Source organism: Culex quinquefasciatus, chromosome 2 (assembly GCF_015732765.1).
Source record: "Culex quinquefasciatus strain JHB chromosome 2, VPISU_Cqui_1.0_pri_paternal, whole genome shotgun sequence".
NCBI lineage: Eukaryota > Metazoa > Arthropoda > Insecta > Diptera > Culicidae > Culex > Culex quinquefasciatus.
Window position 1 is genome coordinate 94,134,940 of NC_051862.1, and position 25,509 is coordinate 94,160,448.

At 36.2% G+C, this 25,509-nt stretch overlaps 1 protein-coding gene across 1 annotated transcript; it reads left to right on the forward strand.

Annotated features, from left to right (window-relative positions):
• The first annotated feature begins 2,219 nt into the window (after window positions 1-2,219).
• LOC119767932 (O-acyltransferase like protein-like) lies at window positions 2,220-23,754 on the forward strand. Its single transcript, XM_038257972.1, has 10 exons — window positions 2,220-2,424; window positions 2,710-2,864; window positions 21,568-21,781; window positions 21,839-22,298; window positions 22,359-22,515; window positions 22,616-22,695; window positions 22,753-22,866; window positions 22,921-23,401; window positions 23,469-23,591; window positions 23,653-23,754. The coding sequence occupies exons 1-10, from the start codon at window positions 2,334-2,336 to the stop codon at window positions 23,722-23,724; spliced, it is 1,947 nt and encodes a 648-aa protein (XP_038113900.1). The 5' UTR covers window positions 2,220-2,333; the 3' UTR covers window positions 23,725-23,754.
• Window positions 23,755-25,509: the final 1,755 nt, after the last annotated feature.

Sequence of the window (25,509 nt, forward strand, 5' to 3'; positions counted from 1 at the left end):
AATAACAACTTTTGTCTTTTTCATAGAAACGTGAACCACGCTAGTACACACACACTGTACCTGTTGTACTTCGACCGCGGCACCGTCAAGATCCAAGACCTGCGGCGGACTAAAACTTTGGACGGTTTTTGGGTAAACTGGCGGTTTTACACCAAGAACCCGATGGACGTAGCGCAATGCCACCGTTGCCAGAAATTCGGTCACGGCTCGCGGAACTGCAACCTCCGGCCCCGCTGCGTGAAGTGCGGTGAGTCACACCTCTCGGAGGCGTGCGCACTGCCACGAAAGGCGGACTTGGGGGACAAGGCAGAACAAACCAAGCCGCGCGTAAAGTGCGCGAACTGTGACGGCAACCATACCGGCAATTACCGCGGATGCGTTGCGCGCAAGGCCTACCTCGAGGAGCAGGAAAAGAGGAAGAAGAAAGCGTCCCACCCTCCTCAGCGAAGTACGAGCGCAGCCGTTCCTGCAGCTGGACAACGTACGGTTCCAGTGGAAAATTCAGCGTTCCCTCCTGGTTGGGGGCGTTCGTTCGCCAGCGTGGTCGCTGCCGGTAGCGGCAGTACGGCCCAGCAAGAAGTCACCGGGGAAGATCTCTTCACCCTGCCGGAGTTCTTTGCTCTCGCGGGGGAGATGATGACGCGGTTTCGGAGCTGCCGGAAAAAGGCAGAACAATTCCTGGCCCTTGGGGAACTGATGATCAAACACATCTACAAAGGATAAATTACCTGTGATCTAGATATAAGCTTTCTCTTCCTCTATCCCCTTTCCTTTGCAATTCTGGTAAGTTTTTTTTATAGTTTTTCTTACTCTTGCTAGTGTCTTAGTTAAAGAAATAATTGTTCCTAAATGGATTATGATGCAACACACAGCTGTAAGGAACTCCAAAACTCTGTTATGCACTTCAAAATAACTCATTGTATCTTGATTATTCACCAATAAAACCGAAAATCACTCGAAAATGACACCAGAAAAAAGCAGCTTCTTATTTTTTTAACCTTTAATTTTTTTAAAGGGTTAAAATGGCTGAAAATAAACATTTTTGTGCATGTTTCTATTGTGACATTGTCTCAGAAACACGAATATGATGAAATTATCACCGGAAAATTTGATCTTAGGGGTCCCTCAAGCAAAAATTAACAAACAAAAAATTCACTAAAAGTAAAAGTGTCTTTTTGATATGTTAAACTGCCTTACCCAAACGCGTTCTCAGTCTCAGATGGTAGTTCCAAATGTCCCCTACAAGCTACAGGACGAACCGAGTTGATATCTGGATGGAACACTTTTTTATTTGAGCTTGAAAATTATGCTATTTTTCACTAAAATACTAATAACTCCCTTTATATTAAACCAATTAGGATGCTTCTTCCTGCATTTTGTTGCATTTTTAAGCCCTTTCAGATGCATTTTGAATTTTGAAATTACATTGAATTTTGCGTAAGTTATTTAAGGTTTTTGACGTTTTTGGAACATTAAAATTTTCTGTCCCTATTTGCCCCACTTCCCGTTGACTAGAGTGCTCATATTTTGGCCAGATGCTAGTTTTCTATGTACAAACAATCCCTGAAAATTTCAGACAGATTGGTGAGGTCCAAACGACGTCCCATACAAAGGGGTATGCCCTGTTCATGGACTCGCTCTTAAGTAATGTTAAAAATTCTTAGTGAATATACAAAACAGTATAGGCACCAAAAGCTTAAAGAGGAATGCAAAATTACATCAATTTGGGAGGGGCACCAAATTGATGTTTCGTCGAGGTCACCGTATACCCAAGGTGCAAATTGTTGATCTAAATCCCCAGACACATACATTTGTTTAGAATTTCCGAGTCGATATGTTTAAAGATTGCGGCAAGCGAGCAAGACCTCGACGTTACATGGCGCGTCAACATAGCCAGCAGCGGTGATCCTGCATAATTTGAACACGTTTTACACCCCCCTCACAACATCGCATAGCAGCATCATCACCCCCAAATTTCTCGTTCATGGATTCTCGCGTGAGCACATGACGACGATCCTAAGGTCGCACGGGCGTACGTCAATCGTTCAAAATCAGCATCATACCCATGTTGGAAAAGCAAAACAGAGGATGAAACAGTGCAGAATCCACCTACTCCTCCATCTCACGGTGCTTTCAAGCGTCGCGACGCTCACCTGGGCTGATCAGCGTGCGTTCAACGGCTGTGAGTTGAACTTTAGCGTTTAGTCTTTCGCGATCGCTGCTGCCGTGAGATCATGAAGAACTGATCAATCGTTGTGGGAACTGAGCGCGTGGTCGAGTGCACGTGTACCGAGCGATCGTTGATCAGTTTTGGGGTGTTTAAATTGAGAAAAATGGCGCCCGGTGCAAAATGGACGCTGATAATTTTAGTTGTGGTACAAATTAGTGTCTTGAAAAGTGCAGTGTCCAGTCGGGAAACTCAAAGTGAGTATTTAAAGAGAAGAATATAAACTCGAAAAAAAACTCTCGATCGATCACGTGCAATGAAAGAGTTTGAAGTTCAAACTGCAGTGTGGGGGAATCCCAAAAGACAGCTTGTCAATGTTTGATTTCTTCTCAATTGTTTACATGGAAATTAGCTTCGTTGGCCTCCCAAGTGGTTACAACACGTTGAAAAAGCCTTCTCCTTTGAGAAGAAAAAAGGCGTGGCCTTGCTGTTAGTGTGTATCTTTGCTTACAAATATTTGTTGTTTCCATTACAATTCGAAGCGTCACTCGAGAAGGAGCTGTGGAGAAGCTTGCCAAAGCTGTACGACTACGATGATTACGACGAGTGTAAACACCGGAATCCGGATTATTTCTACTGTGTGGTAAAAGCACATATCATCGAGAATGCAAGTTCAGAATTGTGGCGCAAGATTAGTGTGAGTATTATTTTTTATCATTTTTTTTTTGTGAACATAACATAACATAACATCTTTGATCCTAATCAAACACGGCGAAAGAAAACTTTCATCTATCGTTAGCGACTAATCCTGAAATTATAATTGGAGCATTTCTTGATTTGTGGCAACGGTTTTTATGGCAATTATCAAAAATTTATATTTCTGCTCATTAGGCAAATTTTATCCAAAGTGTTTGTCCTTCAGCCAAACCGTCATTGAGGTGACATTAGGTCTGTGGATAAGATTGTGTCAAAGTGATTTTTTACGGTTTTAGCAATGCTCTTCGAAATCAATCGACTGCATATATCTTTGGCTCAAACTATGTGAGGACTTTTTCTATGATTAAAGAAACCATATTTTTTCATTGGTTCACAAATACTAGGCTCCATACAATGTTGGCAGCTGTCTTTACAAAAATGTTACGAAAATATTCGAAAATCTGTATCTCTTGGAGGAATTTCATGATCATTGTTATTGATTAGAACTAAAAAAATAGGTTCTTGGAAAAAACCCCGATATTTTTATTTTTTTTTTTTTTCACAAAAAAAAACAATAAAGATTTCTAAAAAGGTGTCCATGTGGTTTGTGGATGGTCCGAAGAAGGAAAACCACAATAATTTGGTCGCGATTTTGTAAATCATATTTTTTAAGAAGCTTTTACTCAAAAATTCTTTTCTCAAGAACTAAAATTGGCACAACTTATATTTAAACCTTGGCCTCCCCAGCTATCTCCCAACACTGTAATTTTTTGTTAAATATTTACCTGTTGTCTCGGAATTGGGAAAATCGTTCATGATTTGCTTATTCGCCCTTTTCAAATGTTGCTCCAGAACTAGTCTTTTTAAATAAATTTCGAAAATGTAATTAGCATCACTTGCAAGAATTTGGCCCACGAACACAAGAATTTTTAAAGCAGCTTTCCGGGTTGATATCTCAGGTTAGTTTGCAATTCGTCGTAACAGCCATCACAACCTCTGGCATTTTCTATTTTTTTTCTCTTAAGAAAATCATAATTTAACTTTTATTTAATTTCAAGGACGTGAAGATGATCAATTTAAAACATTTTTGAATCTTATAATCCGCAAATTGAACAAGTTAGTTTTTTTTAATAACCTCAAAATAGGCAAATTACCAGATCACTTCATGTTGTACACAGCATGTTTACAAAAGCTGATAATTTTTGTTTACAAAACATATGAAAAATGGTTCAACCTGCAGTAAGTCATATACAACTATACTTAATGAAACCATGTACGAAAAACCAAACCAATTATTTAAGCTTCATGCTGATTCTAGTGAATGTTAAAATGCAGAGATGCAAGTCTCCCTAAACGCACTTTTTTAAACAATTGGTTACTAAAGCCCTATGTAAATTTTTATGTACAACGGTGAAAAACACGATCAAAACCATTTCTGATCACTTTTTTCATTTTAAAGCAAAAAAAAAAAAATGACAAGACAACATTTTGTCGATGGACCAACTATGGTCCCCTTGGAACGAGCTGTCAAGTAGGAACTTTTCTGACAAAAAGGACCGTGAGGTTAATTTTTCAAAATTGATTAAAAAATACATTTTAGAGCGTCCAATTTCCCGTCCCGGGAAAAAAAATCCCGGGATTTCCCGAAAAATAATATTTCCCGTTTCCCGGGAAATTTGTAAATTTCCCGGGAATTCCCGAAATTCAAGCGGAAGTACATTTTCTTAACTTTTAGACACTCTTTTTTATTTACAAAAAAAATGTAGGAATTCAATTTTATTTTATTCAATCCAATTTACTGTTCTTTTTGAACTTCGTCAGACCGTCAAAAAATTTCATGTCAAGGTTTATTCCAGATGACATTATTTTCTGAACCATGCACAACTGAGAATAGAGTTTGGTTATTTGTTGGACAACAAAAATTACGAAAGTTCATTTACGAAGTCATTTATTAGTCTGAATCATTAAAAAATCATTAAAAACCTACTTTTTATTATATCAAGGGTCCCAAAAAATGCAAACATCAAAAATTCGCTCCTGCTATTTGAAAACTTTGAATTGTGATTACATAAAAATGAGAAAAAGAAGATTCTGGTGCTTATCTATTTATTGATGGAGTACGTTTTGTCCAGGAAAAAAAATGTATGCCGGGATGAAATTTTTTTTCTGCATTCAGTTAAATTTTCAATATTATGTTTTATCATATTCTCTCAAACTGGTCACAGAGACAAATTTGAAAGCAATTTTATGGTTTTGGAAAATGGATTTATTTTACTCACTGTCCAAATACTGTGATTAAAAAATAATACCTACTTTTAGACAAAAAAAACTAATCATTATTTTTTTATATTTTGTACGAGTTGAAAGACAGCTTAGCAATAAAAGCTAAGCAAATTATATATTCTCTTGAAGTTGTATGTTTTTTTACAAGCAGTCAAGGCATTAATTGATCCTCACGCTTATTTTTACCATTTAAGTTGCTTGTCTTTACATTTTTTTGCAAAATATTAATAATATTAATCAAAACCATGATTAGAACAATTTTCGATAAATTTAAAATTTCCCGGGAATTCCCGGAATTTCCCGGAAAATTCGTTGAAAATTTTCCGTTTCCCGGGAATTTTGTAACCCCTGGAAATTGGTCTGGAAATGCTTGATGAACACCGCGACGCCACATGTCAAACAGCTACCACGTGGACTATCATCGCCTGTAATAATTTACTTTTTATTACTTTTTGAACCATATAATTAAAATTTATGGTGATCCTGATACTATTTAGCTGTATTATAAACCTCCAAATAAGAAAAATAACTGTTATGGTGCAAATTTTACAATCACGTGGTAGCTGTTTGACATGTGGCGTCGCGGTGTTTATCAAGCATTCATAGCATGCTAAGGAAATTTTTTTGCTTTTCTGGGGAAAACCGTTGGTTCCGAAAACCCCGGATGTATTGCCGTTGAGCTCGATGGGGGTTGAACGAATCAACCTGGTCTCTTAGGGAAAGTTGTTCTCCAGACGATTCCGCTCATTTCTGGCCATCCTAGAAGTTTCTACATGTTTACCCCAGGCCTGTAAGAGCGAATGAACGAAAATTCAAAATTTCCCATAGTAAATCCCATGTAAACTTGAACTCGCTTGAGACAAGCCAGTTTTCAACCAAATGAGCAGAAATTTGGCGTGAGAGTCCCTATGGGTATGCCCTACAAGGGGAACCCCACCAGAACTTAATCTGAGAACTTTTCAAAATCCGTACCCACTCTAGTGGCTTTGTACGGTCATTGTACTCAGAAAAATAAGCTTTATCGCTGTAAACAATAATATCAGCCATCTAAGCTTCATTTTAGGACCCAATTGATTGTAAAAATAGTATGACGATAAATTCAACGTTAAATGCGTAAAAGTTTTGTAGTTGATAAGTTTATCAAACAAATCATGCATTAAAAATATTTTTTCAAATAACTTTGAAGTGTTTTCTATACATAAATACATTAAAATAAAGAAAAATGAAAAATGTTTTCTACATTGAGTTTGAGTCAATTTTGCACAACTTTCTAGAATAAAGCTATTTTTACCCACATGCTGAAGAAATGCAGGCTGTCCCCGAGGATCAAGTCTCCCCACTCTCCTCTAAGCTCAACGACTCAATAAATGACAAGAAAAAATCTCGTGGTTGGACTATTCTATGTGAAACTTACGCGAGATTTAAATTGTACTTGCAAAGTCATATTACTTGATATTCATACTTGCTTATAACCTGTTATTATTTTCTTCTTTTTACAAAAAAAAGATTGCCATGGTTTCACTCCTTCATCCAATTACAAACGCTGAATCAATGCTTTATCAGGCATGAGTAAATGCGCCGGGTCATTGTCAGTTCGTTTCCAGTATTTTTTCAAAGCAACCTTTCTTGTGTAATGTTTTTATTATTGTTTTATTTTTCTTTGTATTTTCAAATTATTTAATTAAAATTTTAATTATTGTATATCTGGAGTTTTCTTTGAAAAAGTCCAATAAACCAAATTTCCAGTTTTTGTCTTTTGGGTGTTTTTGAAACCGCCTTGAGTCAGGGGTATTAAAAAACACCCAAAAAGTCAAAAACACTCAAGAAGTTACAATTCTCGTTCAAATAAGATAAACCCTTGCATGAATAGTCTCAATCTTAACGAGCATGGAACGATCTTTCGTAGACACCCAACCGAATTGGGCGCTTGGTGGAGCTTTGTGGACATTTCCCTTGACCTGCATGGTACGGGTAGCACTAGCATGAGCGCAAGGCATTAGTCAAGATATGTCTTTTGTTGTGTCGGTCTGTTTGTCATTTTGTAACCTACCCTGGGTTAAGGTGTTTGCTCGAGATTGACATGGTCTACCGATTTTGGCATTGACAGATGCCTTCAAATTTAGCGTACACTTGTTTGAAATATATAGTTTTATTTGAGAACGCCAAAAAAATTCAATCAAAACAGTAAGCCCCAGTTAAGAATCAGCACTTGAACTTTGTGTTCAAAAGTATGATCCAGTTTGGAAGTGTCTTTCCGCTACTCTTGTTAACTTTTCAACGATGTGCCAAGACGCTAATGATCTTCTCGATTTACACGACTCCTTCCGGCGATCTTGCTCCACCTACTCCTCAACCATCTGTATGAACAGCCATAATTGTTACCTTTCTTCAAGAGCCACTGACGTCAATCGACGCACATGAGCGAGCATGGCCTTTTGACCATGAGGAAAATCCCGGTTACTTGGCCGTCAAGTGTTGATATTTTCAACTCTGCGTGCCTTCCGGGGGCTTGGATAAAAATTGCATGGGAAATTGGACGTTTTCAACGTGTTAGAATTTAGGTGGGAAAAGTTATCCTACGGATGGTTATCCTAGGAATAATTTATAGCGCTATGGCGGCCATCTTTATGGCATGCGGGATAACTTGTCATGGTTATCCCAGGAACAATTTTTAAGAGAGATTCCAAAAAATCAAAAAAAAACGAACAATTAACATTACCTGGACATGTTTCTTGGCAAAACTTAATGCCCTACATTCCTGGAGTATGAAAATTTGGATGTGAATGAAAAAAAATCCAGAAATATTTGAACTTCAAATATTTTAATTCAAATATTCAATAAATTTGAAAATCCTTCTAGGATGGGACTCTGGGTCATTTCCTGGACATGTATTTTGGTAAAACTTGTTGCCCTACATTCCTTGAGCATAAAAATACAACTTGGCATGAGGCCTTGTGGTGGAAAAAAATTCCAGATATATTTGAACTTCGAATATTTTAATTCAAATATTCAATAAATTTGAAAATCCTTCTAGGATGGGACTCTGGGTCATTTCCTGGACATGTATTTAGGCAAAACTTGTTGCCCTACATTCCTTGAGCATAAAAATGCAACTTGGCATGAGGCCATGTGGAGGAAAAAAATTCCTGAAATATTTGAACTTCAAATATTTTAATTCAAATATTCAATAAATTTGAAAATCCTTCTAGGATGGGACTCTGGGTCATTTCCTGGACATGTATTTAGGCAAAACTTGTTGCCCTACATTCCTTGAGCATAAAAATGCAACTTGGCATGAGGCCATGTGGAAGAAAAAAAATCCAGAAATATTTGAACTTCAAATATTTTAATTCAAATATTCAATAAATTTGAAAATTCTTCTAGGATGGGACTCTGGGTCATTTCCTGGACATGTATTTAGGCAAAACTTGTTGCCCTACATTCCTTGAGCATAAAAATGCAACTTGGCATGAGGCCATGTGGAAGAAAAAAAATCCAGAAATATTTGAACTTCAAATATTTTAATTCAAATATTCAATAAATTTGAAAATCCTTCTAGGATGGGACTCTGGGTCATTTCCTGGACATGTATTTAGGCAAAACTTGTTGCCCTACATTCCTTGAGCATAAAAATACAACTTGGCATGAGGCCATGTGGAGGAAAAAAAATCCAGAAATATTTGAACTTCAAATATTTTAATTCAAATATTCAATAAATTTGAAAATCCTTCTAGGATGGGACTCTGGGTCATTTCCTGGACATGTATTTAGGCAAAACTTGTTGCCCTACATTTCTTGAGCTTAAAAATGCAACTTGGCATGAGGCCATGTGGAAGAAAAAAAATCCAGAAATATTTGAACTTCAAATATTTTAATTCAAATATTCAATAAATTTGAAAATCCTTCTAGGATGGGACTCTGGGTCATTTCCTAGACATGTATTTTGGTAAAACTTGTTGCCCTACATTCCTTGAGCATAAAAATGCAACTTGGCATGAGGCCATGTGGAAGAAAAAAAATCCAGAAATATTTGAACTTCAAATATTTTAATTCAAATATTCAATAAATTTGAAAATCCTTCTAGGATGGGACTCTGGGTCATTTCCTGGACATGTATTTAGGCAAAACTTGTTGCCCTACATTCCTTGAGCATAAAAATACAACTTGGCATGAGGCCATGTGGAGGAAAAAAAATCCAGAAATATTTGAACTTCAAATATTTTAATTCAAATATTCAATAAATTTGAAGATCCTTCTAGGATGGGACTCTGGGTCATTTCCTGGACATGTATTTTGGTAAAACTTGTTGCCCTACATTCCTTGAGCATAAAAATGCAACTTGGCATGAGGCCATGTGGAGGAAAAAAATTCCAGAAATATTTGAACTTCAAATATTTTAATTCAAATATTCAATAAATTTGAAAATCCTTCTAGGATGGGACTCTGGGTCATTTCCTGGACATGTATTTAGGCAAAACTTGTTGCCCTACATTCCTTGAGCATAAAAATGCAACTTGGCATGAGGCCATGTGGAAGAAAAAAAATCCAGAAATATTTGAACTTCAAATATTTTAATTCAAATATTCAATAAATTTGAAAATCCTTCTAGGATGGGACTCTGGGTCATTTCCTGGACATGTATTTAGGCAAAACTTGTTGCCCTACATTCCTTGAGCATAAAAATGCAACTTGGCATGAGGCCATGTGGAAGAAAAAAAATCCAGAAATATTTGAACTTCAAATATTTTAATTCAAATATTCAATAAATTTGAAAATTCTTCTAGGATGGGACTCTGGGTCATTTCCTGGACATGTATTTAGGCAAAACTTGTTGCCCTACATTCCTTGAGCATAAAAATGCAACTTGGCATGAGGCCATGTGGAAGAAAAAAAATCCAGAAATATTTGAACTTCAAATATTTTAATTCAAATATTCAATAAATTTGAAAATCCTTCTAGGATGGGACTCTGGGTCATTTCCTGGACATGTATTTAGGCAAAACTTGTTGCCCTACATTCCTTGAGCATAAAAATACAACTTGGCATGAGGCCTTGTGGTGGAAAAAAATTCCAGATATATTTGAACTTCGAATATTTTAATTCAAATATTCAATAAATTTGAAAATCCTTCTAGGATGGGACTCTGGGTCATTTCCTGGACATGTATTTAGGCAAAACTTGTTGCCCTACATTCCTTGAGCATAAAAATACAACTTGGCATGAGGCCATGTGGAGGAAAAAAATTCCAGAAATATTTGAACTTCAAATATTTTAATTCAAATATTCAATAAATTTGAAAATCCTTCTAGGATGGGACTCTGGGTCATTTCCTGGACATGTATTTAGGCAAAACTTGTTGCCCTACATTCCTTGAGCATAAAAATGCAACTTGGCATGAGGCCATGTGGAGGAAAAAAATTCCAGATATATTTGAACTTCGAATATTTTAATTCAAATATTCAATAAATTTGAAAATATATAAAATATATCTGAATTTTTTTCCTCCACATGGCCTCATGCCAAGTTGATTTTATGCTCATAAAAAACAACCTTATTATGTCAGGAAATGACAATCCCATCCTAGAAGAATTTTCAAATTTATTGAATATTTGAATTAAAATATTTGAAGTTCAAATATTTCTGGAATTTTTCCTCCATGGCCCTCATGTATTATCTCAGGGAATGTAGGGCAACAAGTTATGTCAGAAATGACCCAGAGTCCCATCCCAGAAGGATTTTCAAATTTATTGAATATTTGATTAAAATATTTGAAGTTCAAATATTCTGGAATTTTTCCTCCACATGGCGTCATGCCAAGTTATGTTTTTATGCTCAAGAAATGTAGAGCAACAAGTTTTGCAAAATACATGTCAGAAATGACAGATTATCCCAGAAGAATTTTTAAAATTATTGAATTTTTGAATTAAAATATTTGAAGTTCAAATATTTCTGGAATTTCTCCACATGGCGTCATGCCAAGTATGTTTTATGCTCAAGAAATGTAGGGCAACAAGTTGCTTAAATATGTCCAGGAAATGACCCAAATCCCATCCTAGAAGGATTTTCAAATTTATTGAATATTTGAATTAAAATATTTGAAGTTCAAATATTTCTGGATTTTCCTCACATGGCCTCATGCCAAGTTGCATTTTATGCTCAAGAAATGTAGGGCAAAGTTTTGCCTAAATATGTCAAATGACAGAGTCCCATCCCAGAAGGATTTTCAAATTTATTGAATATTTGAATTAAAATATTTGAAGTTCAAATATTTCTGGAATTTTCTCACATGGCCTCATGCCAAGTTGCATTTTTATGCTCAAAATGTAGGGCAACAAGTTTTGCCTAAATACATGTCCAGGATCCCATCCCAGAAGGATTTTTAAATTTATTGAATATTTGAATTAAAATATTCGAAGTTCAAATATTTCTGGAATTTTCTCCACATGGCGTCATGCAAGTATATTTATGCTCAAGGAAATGTAGGGCAACAAGTTTACCAAAATACATGTCAGAAATGACAGATTATCAAGAATTTTAAAATTATTGAATTTTTGAATTAAAATATTCGAAGTTCAAATATTTCTGGAATTTCCTCTGGCGTCATGCCAAGTTATTTTTTATGCTCAAAATGTAGGGCAACAAGTTTGCCTAAATACATGTCCAGGAAATGACCCAGAAGTCCCATCCTAGAAGGATATTGAATATTTGAATTAAAATATTTGAAGTTCAAATATTTCTGGAATTTTCTCACATGCCTCATGCCAAGTTTATGCTCAGAATGTAGGGCAACAAGTTTTGCCTAAACATGTCCAGGAAATGACCCAGAGTCCCATCCCAGAAGGATTTTCAAATTTATTGAATATTTGAATTAAAATATTTGAAGTTCAAATATTTCTGGATTTTTCTTCCACATGGCCTCATGCCAAGTTTACATTTTTAAGCTCAAGAAATGTAGGGCAACAAGTTTTGCGTAAATACATGTCCAGAAATGACAAAGTCCCATCCCAGAAGGATTTTCAAATTTATTGAATATTTGAATTAAAATATTTGAAGTTCAAATATTTCTGGATTTTTCCTCCACATGGCCTCATGCCAAGTTACATTTTTATGCTCAAGGAATGTAGGCAACAAGTTTTGCTGTCCAAATGACCGAAGTCCATCCCAGAAGGATTTTCAAATTTATTGAATATTTGAATTAAAATATTTGAAGTTCAAATATTTCTGGAATTTTTCCTCCACATGGCCTCATGCCAAGTTGCATTTTTATGCTCAAATGTAGGGCAACAAGTTTTGCTAAATACATGTCCAGGAAATGACCCAGATTCCCATCCCAGAAGGATTTTCAAATTTATTGAATATTTGAATTAAAATAATTGAAGTTCAAATATTTCTGGATTTTTCTTCCACATGGCCTCATGCCAGTTGCATTTTTAAGCTCAGGAATGTAGGGCAACAAGTTTTGCGTAAATACATGTCCAGGAAATGACCCAGAGTCCCATCCCAGAAGGATTTTCAAATTTATTGAATATTTGAATTAAAATATTTGAAGTTCAAATATCTGGAATTTTTCCTCCACATGGCCTCATGCCAAGTTGCATTTTTATGCTCAAGGAATGTAGGGCAACAAGTTTTGCCTAAATACATGTGAGAATCCCAGAGTCATTGAGAAATTTATTGAATATTTGAATTAAAATATTTGAAGTTCAAATATTTCTGGAATTTTTTTCCTCATGGCGTCATGCCAAGTTATATTTTATGCTCAAGGAATGTAGGGCAACAAGTTTTACAAAATACATGTCCAAAATGACCCAGAGTCCCATCCAGAAGGATTTTAAATTATTGAATATTTGAATTAAAATATTTGAAGTTCAAATATTTCTGAATTTTCCTCCACATGGCCTCATGCCAAGTTGCATTTTTATGCTCAAGAAATGTAGGGCAACAAGTTTTGCCTAAATACATGTCCAGGAAATGACCCAGAGTCCCATCCTAGAAGGATTTTCAAATTTATTGAATATTTGAATTAAAATATTTGAAGTTCAAATATTTCTGGATTTTTTCCTCCACATGGCCTCATGCCAAGTTGTATTTTTATGCTCAAGGAATGTAGGGCAACAAGTTTTGCCTAAATACATGTCCAGGAAATGACCCAGAGTCCCATCCTAGAAGGATTTTCAAATTTATTGAATATTTGAATTAAAATATTTGAAGTTCAAATATTTCTGGAATTTTTTTCCTCCACATGGCCTCATGCCAAGTTATATTTTTATGCTCAAGGAATGTAGGGCAACAAGTTTTGCCTAAATACATGTCCAGGAAATGAGCCAGAGTCCCATCCCAGAAGGATTTTCAAATTTATTGAATATTTGAATTAAAATATTTGAAGTTCAAATATTTCTGGAATTTTTTTCCTCCACATGGCGTCATGCCAAGTTATATTTTTATGCTCAAGAAATGTAGGGCAACAAGTTTTACCAAAATACATGTCCAGAAAATGACCCAGATTCCCATCCCAGAAGGATTTTTAAAATTATTGAATTTTGAATTAAAATATTTGAAGTTCAAATATTTCTGGAATTTTTTCTCCACATGGCCTCATGCCAAGTTATATTTTATGCTCAAGGAATGTAGGGCAACAAGTTTTGCGTAAATACATGTCCAGGAAATGACCCAGAGTCCCATCCAGAAGGATTTTCAAATTTATTGAATATTTGAATTAAAATATTTGAAGTTCAAATATTTCTGGAATTTTCCTCCACATGGTCATGCCAAGTTATATTTTATGCTCAAGGAATGTAGGGCAACAAGTTTTACCAAAATACATGTCCAGAAATGACCCAGATTCCCATCCCAGAAGGATTTTTAAAATTATTGAATTTTGAATTAAAATATTTGAAGTTCAAATATTTCTGGAATTTTTTCTCCACATGGCCTCATGCCAAGTTATATTTTTATGCTCAAGGAATGTAGGGCAACAAGTTTTGCGTAAATACATGTCCAGGAAATGACCCAGAGTCCCATCCCAGAAGGATTTTCAAATTTATTGAATATTTGAATTAAAATATTTGAAGTTCAAATATTTCTGGAATTTTTTTCCTCCACATGGCCTCATGCCAAGTTATATTTTTATGCTCAGGAATGTAGGGCAACAAGTTTTACCAAAATACATGTCCAGAAAATGACCCAGATTCCCATCCTAGAAGGATTTTAAAATTATTGAATATTTGAATTAAAATATTTGAAGTTCAAATATTTCTGGAATTTTTTTCTCCACATGGCCTCATGCCAAGTTGTATTTTTATGCTCAAGGAATGTAGGGCAACAAGTTTTGCCTAAATACATGTCCAGGAAATGACCCAGAGTCCCATCCTAGAAGGATTTTCAAATTTATTGAATATTTGAATTAAAATATTTGAAGTTCAAATATTTCTGGATTTTCTTCCACATGGCCTCATGCCAAGTTGTATTTTAGCTCAAGAAATGTAGGGCAACAAGTTTTGCCTAAATACATGTCCAGAAATGACCCAGAGTCCCATCCCAGAAGGATTTTCAAATTTATTGAATATTTGAATTAAAATATTTGAAGTTCAAATATTTCTGGAATTTTCCTCCACATGGCCTCATGCCAAGTTGTATTTTATGCTCAAGGAATGTAGGGCAACAAGTTTTGCCTAAATACATGTCCAGGAAATGACCCAGAGTCCCATCCCAGAAGGATTTTCAAATTTATTGAATATTTGAATTAAAATATTTGAAGTTCAAATATTTCTGGAATTTTTTTCCTCCACATGGCCTCATGCCAAGTTGCATTTTTATGCTCAAGGAATGTAGGGCAACAAGTTTTGCCTAAATACATGTCCAGGAAATGACCCAGATTCCCATCCCAGAAGGATTTTCAAATTTATTGAATATTTGAATTAAAATAATTGAAGTTCAAATATTTCTGGATTTTTTTTCTTCCACATGGCCTCATGCCAAGTTGCATTTTTAAGCTCAAGAAATGTAGGGCAACAAGTTTTGCGTAAATACATGTCCAGGAAATGACCCAGAGTCCCATCCCAGAAGGATTTTCAAATTTATTGAATATTTGAATTAAAATATTTGAAGTTCAAATATTTCTGGAATTTTTTTCCTCCACATGGCCTCATGCCAAGTTGTATTTTTATGCTCAAGGAATGTAGGGCAACAAGTTTTGCCTAAATACATGTCCAGGAAATGACCCAGAGTCCCATCCTAGAAGGATTTTCAAATTTATTGAATATTTGAATTAAAATATTTGAAGTTCAAATATTTCTGGAATTTTTTTCCTCCACATGGCCTCATGCCAAGTTGTATTTTTATGCTCAAGGAATGTAGGGCAACAAGTTTTGCCAAAATACATGTCCAGAAAATGACCCAGATTCCCATCCCAGAAGGATTTTTAAAATTATTGAATTTTTGAATTAAAATATTCGAAGTTCAAATATTTCTGGAATTTTTTTCCTCCACATGGCCTCATGCCAAGTTGCATTTTTATGCTCAAGAAATGTAGGGCAACAAGTTTTGCCTAAATACATGTCCAGGAAATGACCCAGAGTCCCATCCTAGAAGGATTTTCAAATTTATTGAATATTTGAATTAAAATATTTGAAGTTCAAATATTTCTGGATTTCCTCCACATGGCCTCATGCCAAGTTGTATTTTTATGCTCAAGGAATGTAGGGCAACAAGTTTTGCCTAAATACATGTCCAGGAAATGACCCAGAGTCCCATCCTAGAAGGATTTTCAAATTTATTGAATATTTGAATTAAAATATTTGAAGTTCAAATATTTCTGGAATTTTTCCTCCATGGCCTCATGCCAAGTTGTTATTTTTATGCTCAAGGAATGTAGGGCAACAAGTTTTGCCTAAATACATGTCCAGGAAATGACCCAGAGTCCCATCCCAGAAGGATTTTCAAATTTATTGAATATTTGAATTAAAATATTTGAAGTTCAAATATTTCTGGAATTTTTTTCCTCCACATGGCGTCATGCCAAGTTATATTTTTATGCTCAAGAAATGTAGGGCAACAAGTTTTACCAAAATACATGTCCAGAAAATGACCCAGATTCCCATCCCAGAAGGATTTTAAATTATTGAATTTTGAATTAAAATATTTGAAGTTCAAATATTTCTGAATTTTTTTCTCCACATGGCCTCATGCCAAGTTGCATTTTTATGCTCAAGGAATGTAGGGCAACAAGTTTTGCCTAAATACATGTCCAGGAAATGACCCAGAGTCCCATCCCAGAAGGATTTTCAAATTTATTGAATATTTGAATTAAAATATTTGAAGTTCAAATATTTCTGGAATTTTTTTCCTCCACATGGCGTCATGCCAAGTTATATTTTTATGCTCAAGGAATGTAGGGCAACAAGTTTTACCAAAATACATGTCCAGAAAATGACCCAGATTCCCATCCCAGAAGGATTTTAAAATTATTGAATTTTTGAATTAAAATATTTGAAGTTCAAATATTTCTGGAATTTTTTTCTCCACATGGCCTCATGCCAAGTTATATTTTATGCTCAAGGAATGTAGGGCAACAAGTTTTGCGTAAATACATGTCCAGGAAATGACCCAGAGTCCCATCCCAGAAGGATTTTCAAATTTATTGAATATTTGAATTAAAATATTTGAAGTTCAAATATTTCTGGAATTTTTTTCCTCCACATGGCGTCATGCCAAGTTATATTTTTATGCTCAAGGAATGTAGGGCAACAAGTTTTACCAAAATACATGTCCAGAAAATGACCCAGATTCCCATCCCAGAAGGATTTTTAAAATTATTGAATTTTTGAATTAAAATATTCGAAGTTCAAATATTTCTGGAATTTTTTTTCTCCACATGGCGTCATGCCAAGTTATATTTTTATGCTCAAGGAATGTAGGGCAACAAGTTTTACCAAAATACATGTCCAGAAAATGACCCAGATTCCCATCCCAGAAGGATTTTTAAAATTATTGAATTTTTGAATTAAAATATTCGAAGTTCAAATATTTCTGGAATTTTTTTTCTCCACATGGCGTCATGCCAAGTTATATTTTTATGCTCAAGGAATGTAGGGCAACAAGTTTTGCCTAAATACATGTCCAGGAAATGACCCAGAGTCCCATCCTAGAAGGATTTTCAAATTTATTGAATATTTGAATTAAAATATTTGAAGTTCAAATATTTCTGAATTTTCCTCCACATGGCCTCATGCCAAGTTGTATTTTATGCTCAAGGAATGTAGGGCAACAAGTTTTGCCTAAATACATGTCCAGGAAATGACCCAGAGTCCCATCCTAGAAGGATTTTCAAATTTATTGAATATTTGAATTAAAATATTTGAAGTTCAAATATTTCTGGAATTTTTTTCCTCCACATGGCCTCATGCCAAGTTGCATTTTTATGCTCAAGGAATGTAGGGCAACAAGTTTTACCAAAATACATGTCCAGGAAATGACCCAGAGTCCCATCCTAGAAGGATTTTCAAATTTATTGAATATTTGAATTAAAATATTTGAAGTTCAAATATTTCTGGAATTTTTTTTCCTCCACATGGCCTCATGCCAAGTTGCATTTTTATGCTCAAGGAATGTAGGGCAACAAGTTTTGCTTAAATACATGTCCAGGAAATGAGCCAGAGTTCCATCCTAGAAGGATTTTCAAATTTATTGAATATTTGAATTAAAATATTTGAAGTTCAAATATTTCTGGAATTTTTCCTCATGGCCTCATGCCAAGTTGCATTTTTATGCTCAAGGAATGTAGGGCAACAAGTTTTCTAAATACATGTCCAGGAAATGAGCCAGAGTCCCATCCTAGAAGGATTTTCAAATTTATTGAATATTTGAATTAAAATATTTGAAGTTCAAATATTTCTGGAATTTTTTTTCCTCCACATGGCCTCATGCCAAGTTGCATTTTTATGCTCAAGGAATGTAGGGCAACAAGTTTTGCCTAAATACATGTCCAGGAAATGAGCCAGAGTTCCATCCTAGAAGGATTTTCAAATTTATTGAATATTTGAATTAAAATATTTGAAGTTCAAATATTTCTGGAATTTTTTTTCCTCCACATGGCCTCATGCCAAGTTGCATTTTTATGCTCAAGGAATGTAGGGCAACAAGTTTTGCCTAAATACATGTCCAGGAAATGAGCCAGAGTTCCATCCTAGAAGGATTTTCAAATTTATTGAATATTTGAATTAAAATATTTGAAGTTCAAATATTTCTGGAATTTTTTTCCTCCACATGGCCTCATGCCAAGTTGCATTTTTATGCTCAAGGAATGTAGGGCAACAAGTTTTGCCTAAATACATGTCCAGGAAATGACCCAGAGTCCCATCCTAGAAGGATTTTCAAATTTATTGAATATTTGAATTAAAATATTTGAAGTTCAAATATTTCTGGAATTTTCCTCCACATGGCCTCATGCCAAGTTGCATTTTATGCTCAAGGAATGTAGGGCAACAAGTTTTACCAAAATACATGTCAGGAAATGACCCAGAGTCCCATCCTAGAAGGATTTTCAAATTTATTGAATATTTGAATTAAAATATTTGAAGTTCAAATATTTCTGGAATTTTTTCCTCCACATGGCCTCATGCCAAGTTGCATTTTTATGCTCAAGGAATGTAGGGCAACAAGTTTTGCCTAAATACATGTCCAGGAAATGAGCCAGAGTTCCATCCTAGAAGGATTTTCAAATTTATTGAATATTTGAATTAAAATATTTGAAGTTCAAATATTTCTGGATTTTTCTTCCACATGGCCTCATGCCAAGTTGCATTTTTATGCTCAAGGAATGTAGGGCAACAAGTTTTGCCTAAATACATGTCCAGGAAATGACCCAGAGTCCCATCCTAGAAGGATTTTCAAATTTATTGAATATTTGAATTAAAATATTTGAAGTTCAAATATTTCTGGATTTTTTTTCATTCACATCCAAATTTTCATACTCCAGGAATGTAGGGCATTAAGTTTTGCCAAGAAACATGTCCAGGTGATGTTAATTGCTCGTTTTTTTTTTGATTTTTTGGAATCGTTCCTTGGAATTGTTCCTGGGATAACCATGACAAGTTATCCCGCATGCCATAAAGATGGCCGCCATAGCGCTATAAATTATTCCTAGGATAACCATCCGTAGGATAACTTTTCCCACCTTTAGAATTTTGCAACTTTTGAGCATAAAAAGACATCAAAATTCCTTGAGGATTTTTTTCAAAATCATAGAAAGTTACAAAGATTAAGATCCAACCAGGATATTTTAAATTATATTGTCCGATTCTATCCCACTGTGCAATGAGTCTCGATCTACGCTGTAACGTGTTTCACCCTTTAGGCACAGTGCTTTAGGTGTGATATCGTGCGTACCAAATCCAAGTGGCTAAGTCAAGTACCATCCAAAACTAGCGAACTCACGTGAATATATAGTAGGGTGTAACAAAAACGACTTTTTGGCGGGCATGTTTAACCATGAATTAACAAAAACTAGAGCCCGACATGAAAACAATAATAAACACATTTTGTTTGGTTGAACGTTCTGTGTATTGTGCCGAAGTTTGGTAGAATTTGGAAAAAAAAATACGGTAGTTGGGCGTGTACGTGTGTCAAAAGCGTTCAGACCTCAAATCTCTTTCGCACATAAAGCTATTGTCTGTATGTGTCAAGATAGCACGACAGGATTCAAACTTCTTTCATATCAAAAGTGACAGCATCGCACGGAGTTTTTTTCGGTTTATATTGAATATCTCATTATTGTAAGTTGCGTTCGTGAAGTTGAACGGTGCGCGTCGCGGTCATCACACAGAATTTTCGTTGCTGTTTCCGTCTTTGTTGGCCCTCCGATCGTGTGTGTTTTTCTATCCGGGCGGTTTCGCGTTTTCGTATATTATTTTGGTTTTCATTTTCCGCTGTCTAAGATTGAATCATTTATGAAATACTCGACACCAAATAACCGGGAATATTCTCATCCGCATCATCCGATTGTTTGCCTTGAGAATTCATTATCCATCACACTATTAAACCAACTTTATTGATTATTGGGTCACATCATCATCCTCTATGATGAATCCTGACCATTACCTTTACCCACTAACACAATCCCAAGTAGAAGTAGTTTTTTCCGGCACACGTGGGGTGTGGATATCGTATAGAACCCACCCTTGGTAGCAACCTAACTAACATTCCCCGAGATCTACAAACTGACATGGCGGGCGCCGTTGGTGACCATCGACTGTTACCTATTTGCTTCAGATCTAGTTTTGATGATCTTGATGTTTTATCTTTTCAGAGCATTCATACAAGCTGTTGGTAAGGGAAACACCATTAGATCGTTGAAGCATATGATCGGTTGAAGTGATAAGATATTACGGTCCTGTTCAGCAACGGAGAAGGACAACCATGGGTGAACTCTCATGCTCATGCTCATATTGAATATGGCAGGATTGAAATCGATGGCACGACAACGACGAATTATATGCTTGATTTGACGTTACATGAGCACTTGAATTTGAATGGAATTAACCAATAAAAAACATTACAGTAGTTGTTCGGTAACTAGGCATTGTTTAACTAGGCTGCTTTTTAACTGGTCTGCTTTTTAACTGGGCACTCGTTAACTGGGCCGTAGTCCAGTTAAAAAGCAGACAAACGTCAATAAACCAAAACAAACCGAAATGACCGAGGGGTTACTGGATGCAATAATCATGTTCAAGAAATAAAAAAACTTTTTTCAAACTTTTATTTAATTTTAAGACACAATTAAAGAAATATGAAAAGTAAGCATTGTAAATAAATTTAATCAACTTTTATTTGTAAATTTCATAAGGAAAATATTATCCACCGCAGGTTCCCTCGTTATTTTTCGTTCAGCCCAGTTAGCGAGCAGCATTTGGTGACTAGGCTACGTTCTCAGCCCAATTACCGAGCAAGTACTGTATTTTTTTCAAATGACAGCTGTTGTTGGTTTGGGACTATCAATAAACCACGTGGACACCTCAGGGGAGGGAGGGGGGTTGGTGATTGTTCACGCTTTAAAAAAGTGTTCACGTGGTTTGTGGATGGTCCCTTTGGTATACCGTCAAAAATCGTATTTTTCTTGAAAAAAACCCGGGGTAAATCTCATGTTACGTCCGATCATGCTCATATTTGGAATTTTGTCTCAGTATGCCCACCGGAATAAGCCCCTGAATGCCCACCAAAAAGTCATTTTTATTGCATCCTAATATCACAATTGAATTCAAAATGAGTACCTACTCCGAAGAGGTTCTGAAGATCATTGTTTGCGTCAGAACTGTTCAAGTGTATGATGATCTTACTTCTTATTTCTCAAAAAGGAAACATTACTTTTAACTTTTAACTTTTTTACTTTGACTTGATCTGATTATGTGTTATTTCTTTGCGAACAGCACTACTCCAGCGACCCACGCCACTATCGACGAGACATCCTCGAGCTTGGCGTCTGTCTGGATCAATGTGACACGATCGCCACGGAAGATCTGGGAGATCTTACAGGACGGATGAAGAAATGTTCCGAGAACCGGGTATGGAACCTGTGCCAGCTGAACTCGACCTCAGAAATCCTGAACTGTGTGTCGAAGAAGAAGTTGGATCCACCATCAGGTAATTCTCGATTTGACTGATAAAACGAGGACAAATTTATTGATTTGTTAATTTCAGATTCAATTGATGACGTTTTCAGCTGGGTCACACTTGGCTTACTGTCCCTGGTAATCATGAGCACGATTTTTGACGCCAAACAGCTGCCGTTCAAAGACACCCTGATCATCCGGTCTTTCTCGTTGGCCCAAAACCTTAAGAAGCTGGGCTCCCTCAACGCCCGATCTCGCCAAGATCTGCTCTTCCTGGACGGCGCTCGCGTGCTGACCATGCTCGCAATCCTGCTCTGCCACGCTTCGATCCCGATGATCCGGATCCCGCTCAAGAATCCCGAACAGTTCGAGCAGCAGTTCGAGAGCTGGTGGTTCCCGATCGCCATGGCCGGCAACACGTACACCGTGCAGCTGTTCTTCGTGATTGGTGGAGTCGTGCTCGCAGTTAATTTCCTCGACCACATCAAGACCCATCCGCAGTTTCAACTGACGTACCTGCTGGACAGGATCGTCAATCGGTTGATACGGTGAGAGTTCCTTCAGTTTCGTTTTCGAAGAAATTGCTTCAAATTTGAACTCATTTTTAGCATTGTCCCCGTTTACGCCTTCGTGATACTCTTCCAAGCTTCCTGGTATCGAAGCTTGAAGGATGGACCCATCGCGGATCGATACAAGGATCACTGTACGGAAAATTGGTGGACCAATCTGTTGTTCGTGAACAACTACATCAATACTAGTGAGCCAGTGAGTGAAAAAAAAAATACAAAAAGATTTTACAAATTTTTATTCAATGCTCATTAAAATCAATGAGGCGCTTAGCGATTTAATCTGGTTTCTTTTGTAGTGCTCGCAATTCACATGGTACCTAGGCGCTGACTTTCAGCTGTTTCTGGTAGGAACGTCGATAATGATGGTGCTTTGGAAGTAAGATTCTAGATTTTCTTGAAGTGATATTAAATAATTGATTTTATTTTACATTAGATTCCCACAACTCCTGAACAAACTGATTACAGTTATGGTAGCTTTCGCGTTGATCGTACCAGCTGCTTTTATTTACATCTACAATCTGGATGCAACTGTGATGATGATCGTTAGGTAGGTTTACTAAAAAGTTTCCAAACTTTCCTCTGATTAAACCACTCTTTACAGATTCGTCACCGAAGAAATCCGCACCTTGGAGTACTACCTGCGGGTTTACGTCACGTTCGAAAGTAACGCCGGAAACTACTTTTTCGGCATGATCGTGGGCATCGTGTACCATCGCTTGAGTGAAAAGGCGAAAAAGATGCAAGACCTGAAAGGCTTCAAGCTTATGTTCCTCAGCGCGACCGTCTTCTTCCTCGCCATGAACGGACTTACGGCGCTGCTACCTCGGGATCAACTCCCGGAACGGTCTCTCCTGTTGGCGGTCTTCGGCTCGTTGCTCAAATGTTCCTGGGGTCTGCTGGTCTCCTGTTTGATGCTGTATCTGGCCCTTAGTCCAGGCTGCCTGTTCGGATCATTCCTGCAGCACCCGTCTATGCTGGTGGCGTCCAAGCTCAGCTATTGCGTGTACGTGGTTCAGTACACCGTGGTCTACGGAATCTACCGGAACGTGACCACTCCACTCATGAACGGTGGATTTAACACGGTAGGAAAGCTCAACCTAACCTTGAAACTGCTATAAACGCCCTTCAATCGAGTTTTTCTACTCCCAGGTACTCTTCACATCGGCCGTCCTATTTGTAGCCGTCTTTGCCGGACTTTGGCTGCACCTTTGCGTTGAAGTACCCTGCATGACGCTGCTAAAGCCTATGCTTGAGCGTATTTCTCCAAAAACAGTATGGAAATCACCCGCCAAATATCCTATATGTGTAAACTAAAAAAGTTCCTTTTTTTCAGCACCAAAAGATACAAAAGAAGCAGCTTAGTGAGAAAGGTGAAACAGTTGCGAAGGAACCCACAGACTTTTAAATGATGTTTGATCCAAGTTAAATTGGAATAAATGTGATAAAATGAATGCGATTTTAATCAAATTAAAAAGAAAGCCAATTTAGGAAATCTATTTAATCAGCACCAGAAAATAGAGTAGCAATTACTACCTCCAGTCCTTGACTTCGCTTAAATGTCCCATAAACATTTTCAGCATTTTTGAAGTTATGATGCAGGTTGGTTCAAAATAATGTGCTATTTCAGAAAAGTTAAAAATATCCAGTACTTTGTATTACAAACCCGGAAGAAACTCAGTTTTTTTGCGAAAACTCCAAGCAAAACATTGTAATAGGGCCGAAGCCGAAGTGTAAATAAAGAGTCTATCCTGCTCACGTCAGTTAATGTTTACATTAGGAACAAGCAGGATATACTCTTTGTTTACACTTCGGCTTCGCCCCTATTACAATGTTTTGTTGTTTACACGTAGCCTTATGTATGGGACCAAAAAACAACTTGCAATAGCTGGTCAAATTGAAAGGATTTGTTTTGGAAATTATTTTTTTTTCTGGAAAGATTTTGTGTACAACTAAACACAGATTTGCTATCCTAAATAAAGATTTTTAGGCTAAAGGGGACAACAAAAACTAAAAAAAAGTCATTTTCTTCTCAAAACAAAAGCTTTTTGCCGAAAGGATGTTTGTTTTGGGATCACGCAATGTTGGCTGTATTGCATGATTGTCGTGTTGATAAGGGGAATTTTTTGAAACATGATATGATGGCGAAATAGATGTTGTGAGTGGATTATGTATAGTTTAAGGCTTTTGAAACCAACTTTTACAAAAATCAAAGATTTATGACCATGACTTTTGACGCAAGTGAAGTATAAACTGCAATAAACCGGAATATCGTGTACTTAGGCACCTCAATTACAAAAAAACTCCTCAAAACTAGTGCGTCCATCCCGGGAATTCCAGGGACAAAAATCCCGGGATTCTTCCAAAACCGGGAATTCCCGAATTCCGGGATTTTTTTATTTTATCCCGGGAATTCCCAAAATTGAAAACTAATCAAATTTTGTTTGGAAATTTAGATTTGTTTGTGGAATAGATGAATATTTGAATACATAATACTCGACAAAAAGTTAAAAGCATTAAAATTTGTATTCGGCATATAAGGTAATCAGAAATTTTCCAACACAAAAGTATGTTTACATGGCTGCTAGACGTTTGTTTGCATCAGATTTCCTATCTCTTTCTAGCATAAGTTTATTGTCAGACGACTTCTAGCTGGTTTTTTTTTTTGACTGACCGCCCGATATGTCAGCCAACATACTTCGCAGGGCTGTGACAGTTCGAGCTCGATCATTGTTTGCATGTGACGAGAAGTTCGTCATTTTTGGGTTAATTTATATTTCTATAGAGTAATCTACATGCGTATGTATTGCGTGCACGTACACGAAAATAAAGTGAGTTTAAATTTTGTCAGGCAGCAAAACCAAATGGTGCGCTAGTGTGCGTACGCGAAACGTCATAAAGTTCTGTAGCTGGGCCTAGAAAGCCTTATATCAGCATTAAAATGGCTTGTTAGGAAAATTGCTGAAATTTTAGTTTTCAGATCCGCAAAAAAAAATAATAATAATTGGTATTATATTTTCGTATATTTATGACATTAATCTTTAAAAAATCATATTTAATTAATTTTCATCAAAAACCGGCATCTGGAGCAAATCAGGACAAAGGTAAGAAATTTCCCAATTTTTTTGCAAAATGTTCTGATTGTTTTGATTGATTTTAGTTACAACATGAATAGAACAAAACAATTAGTACA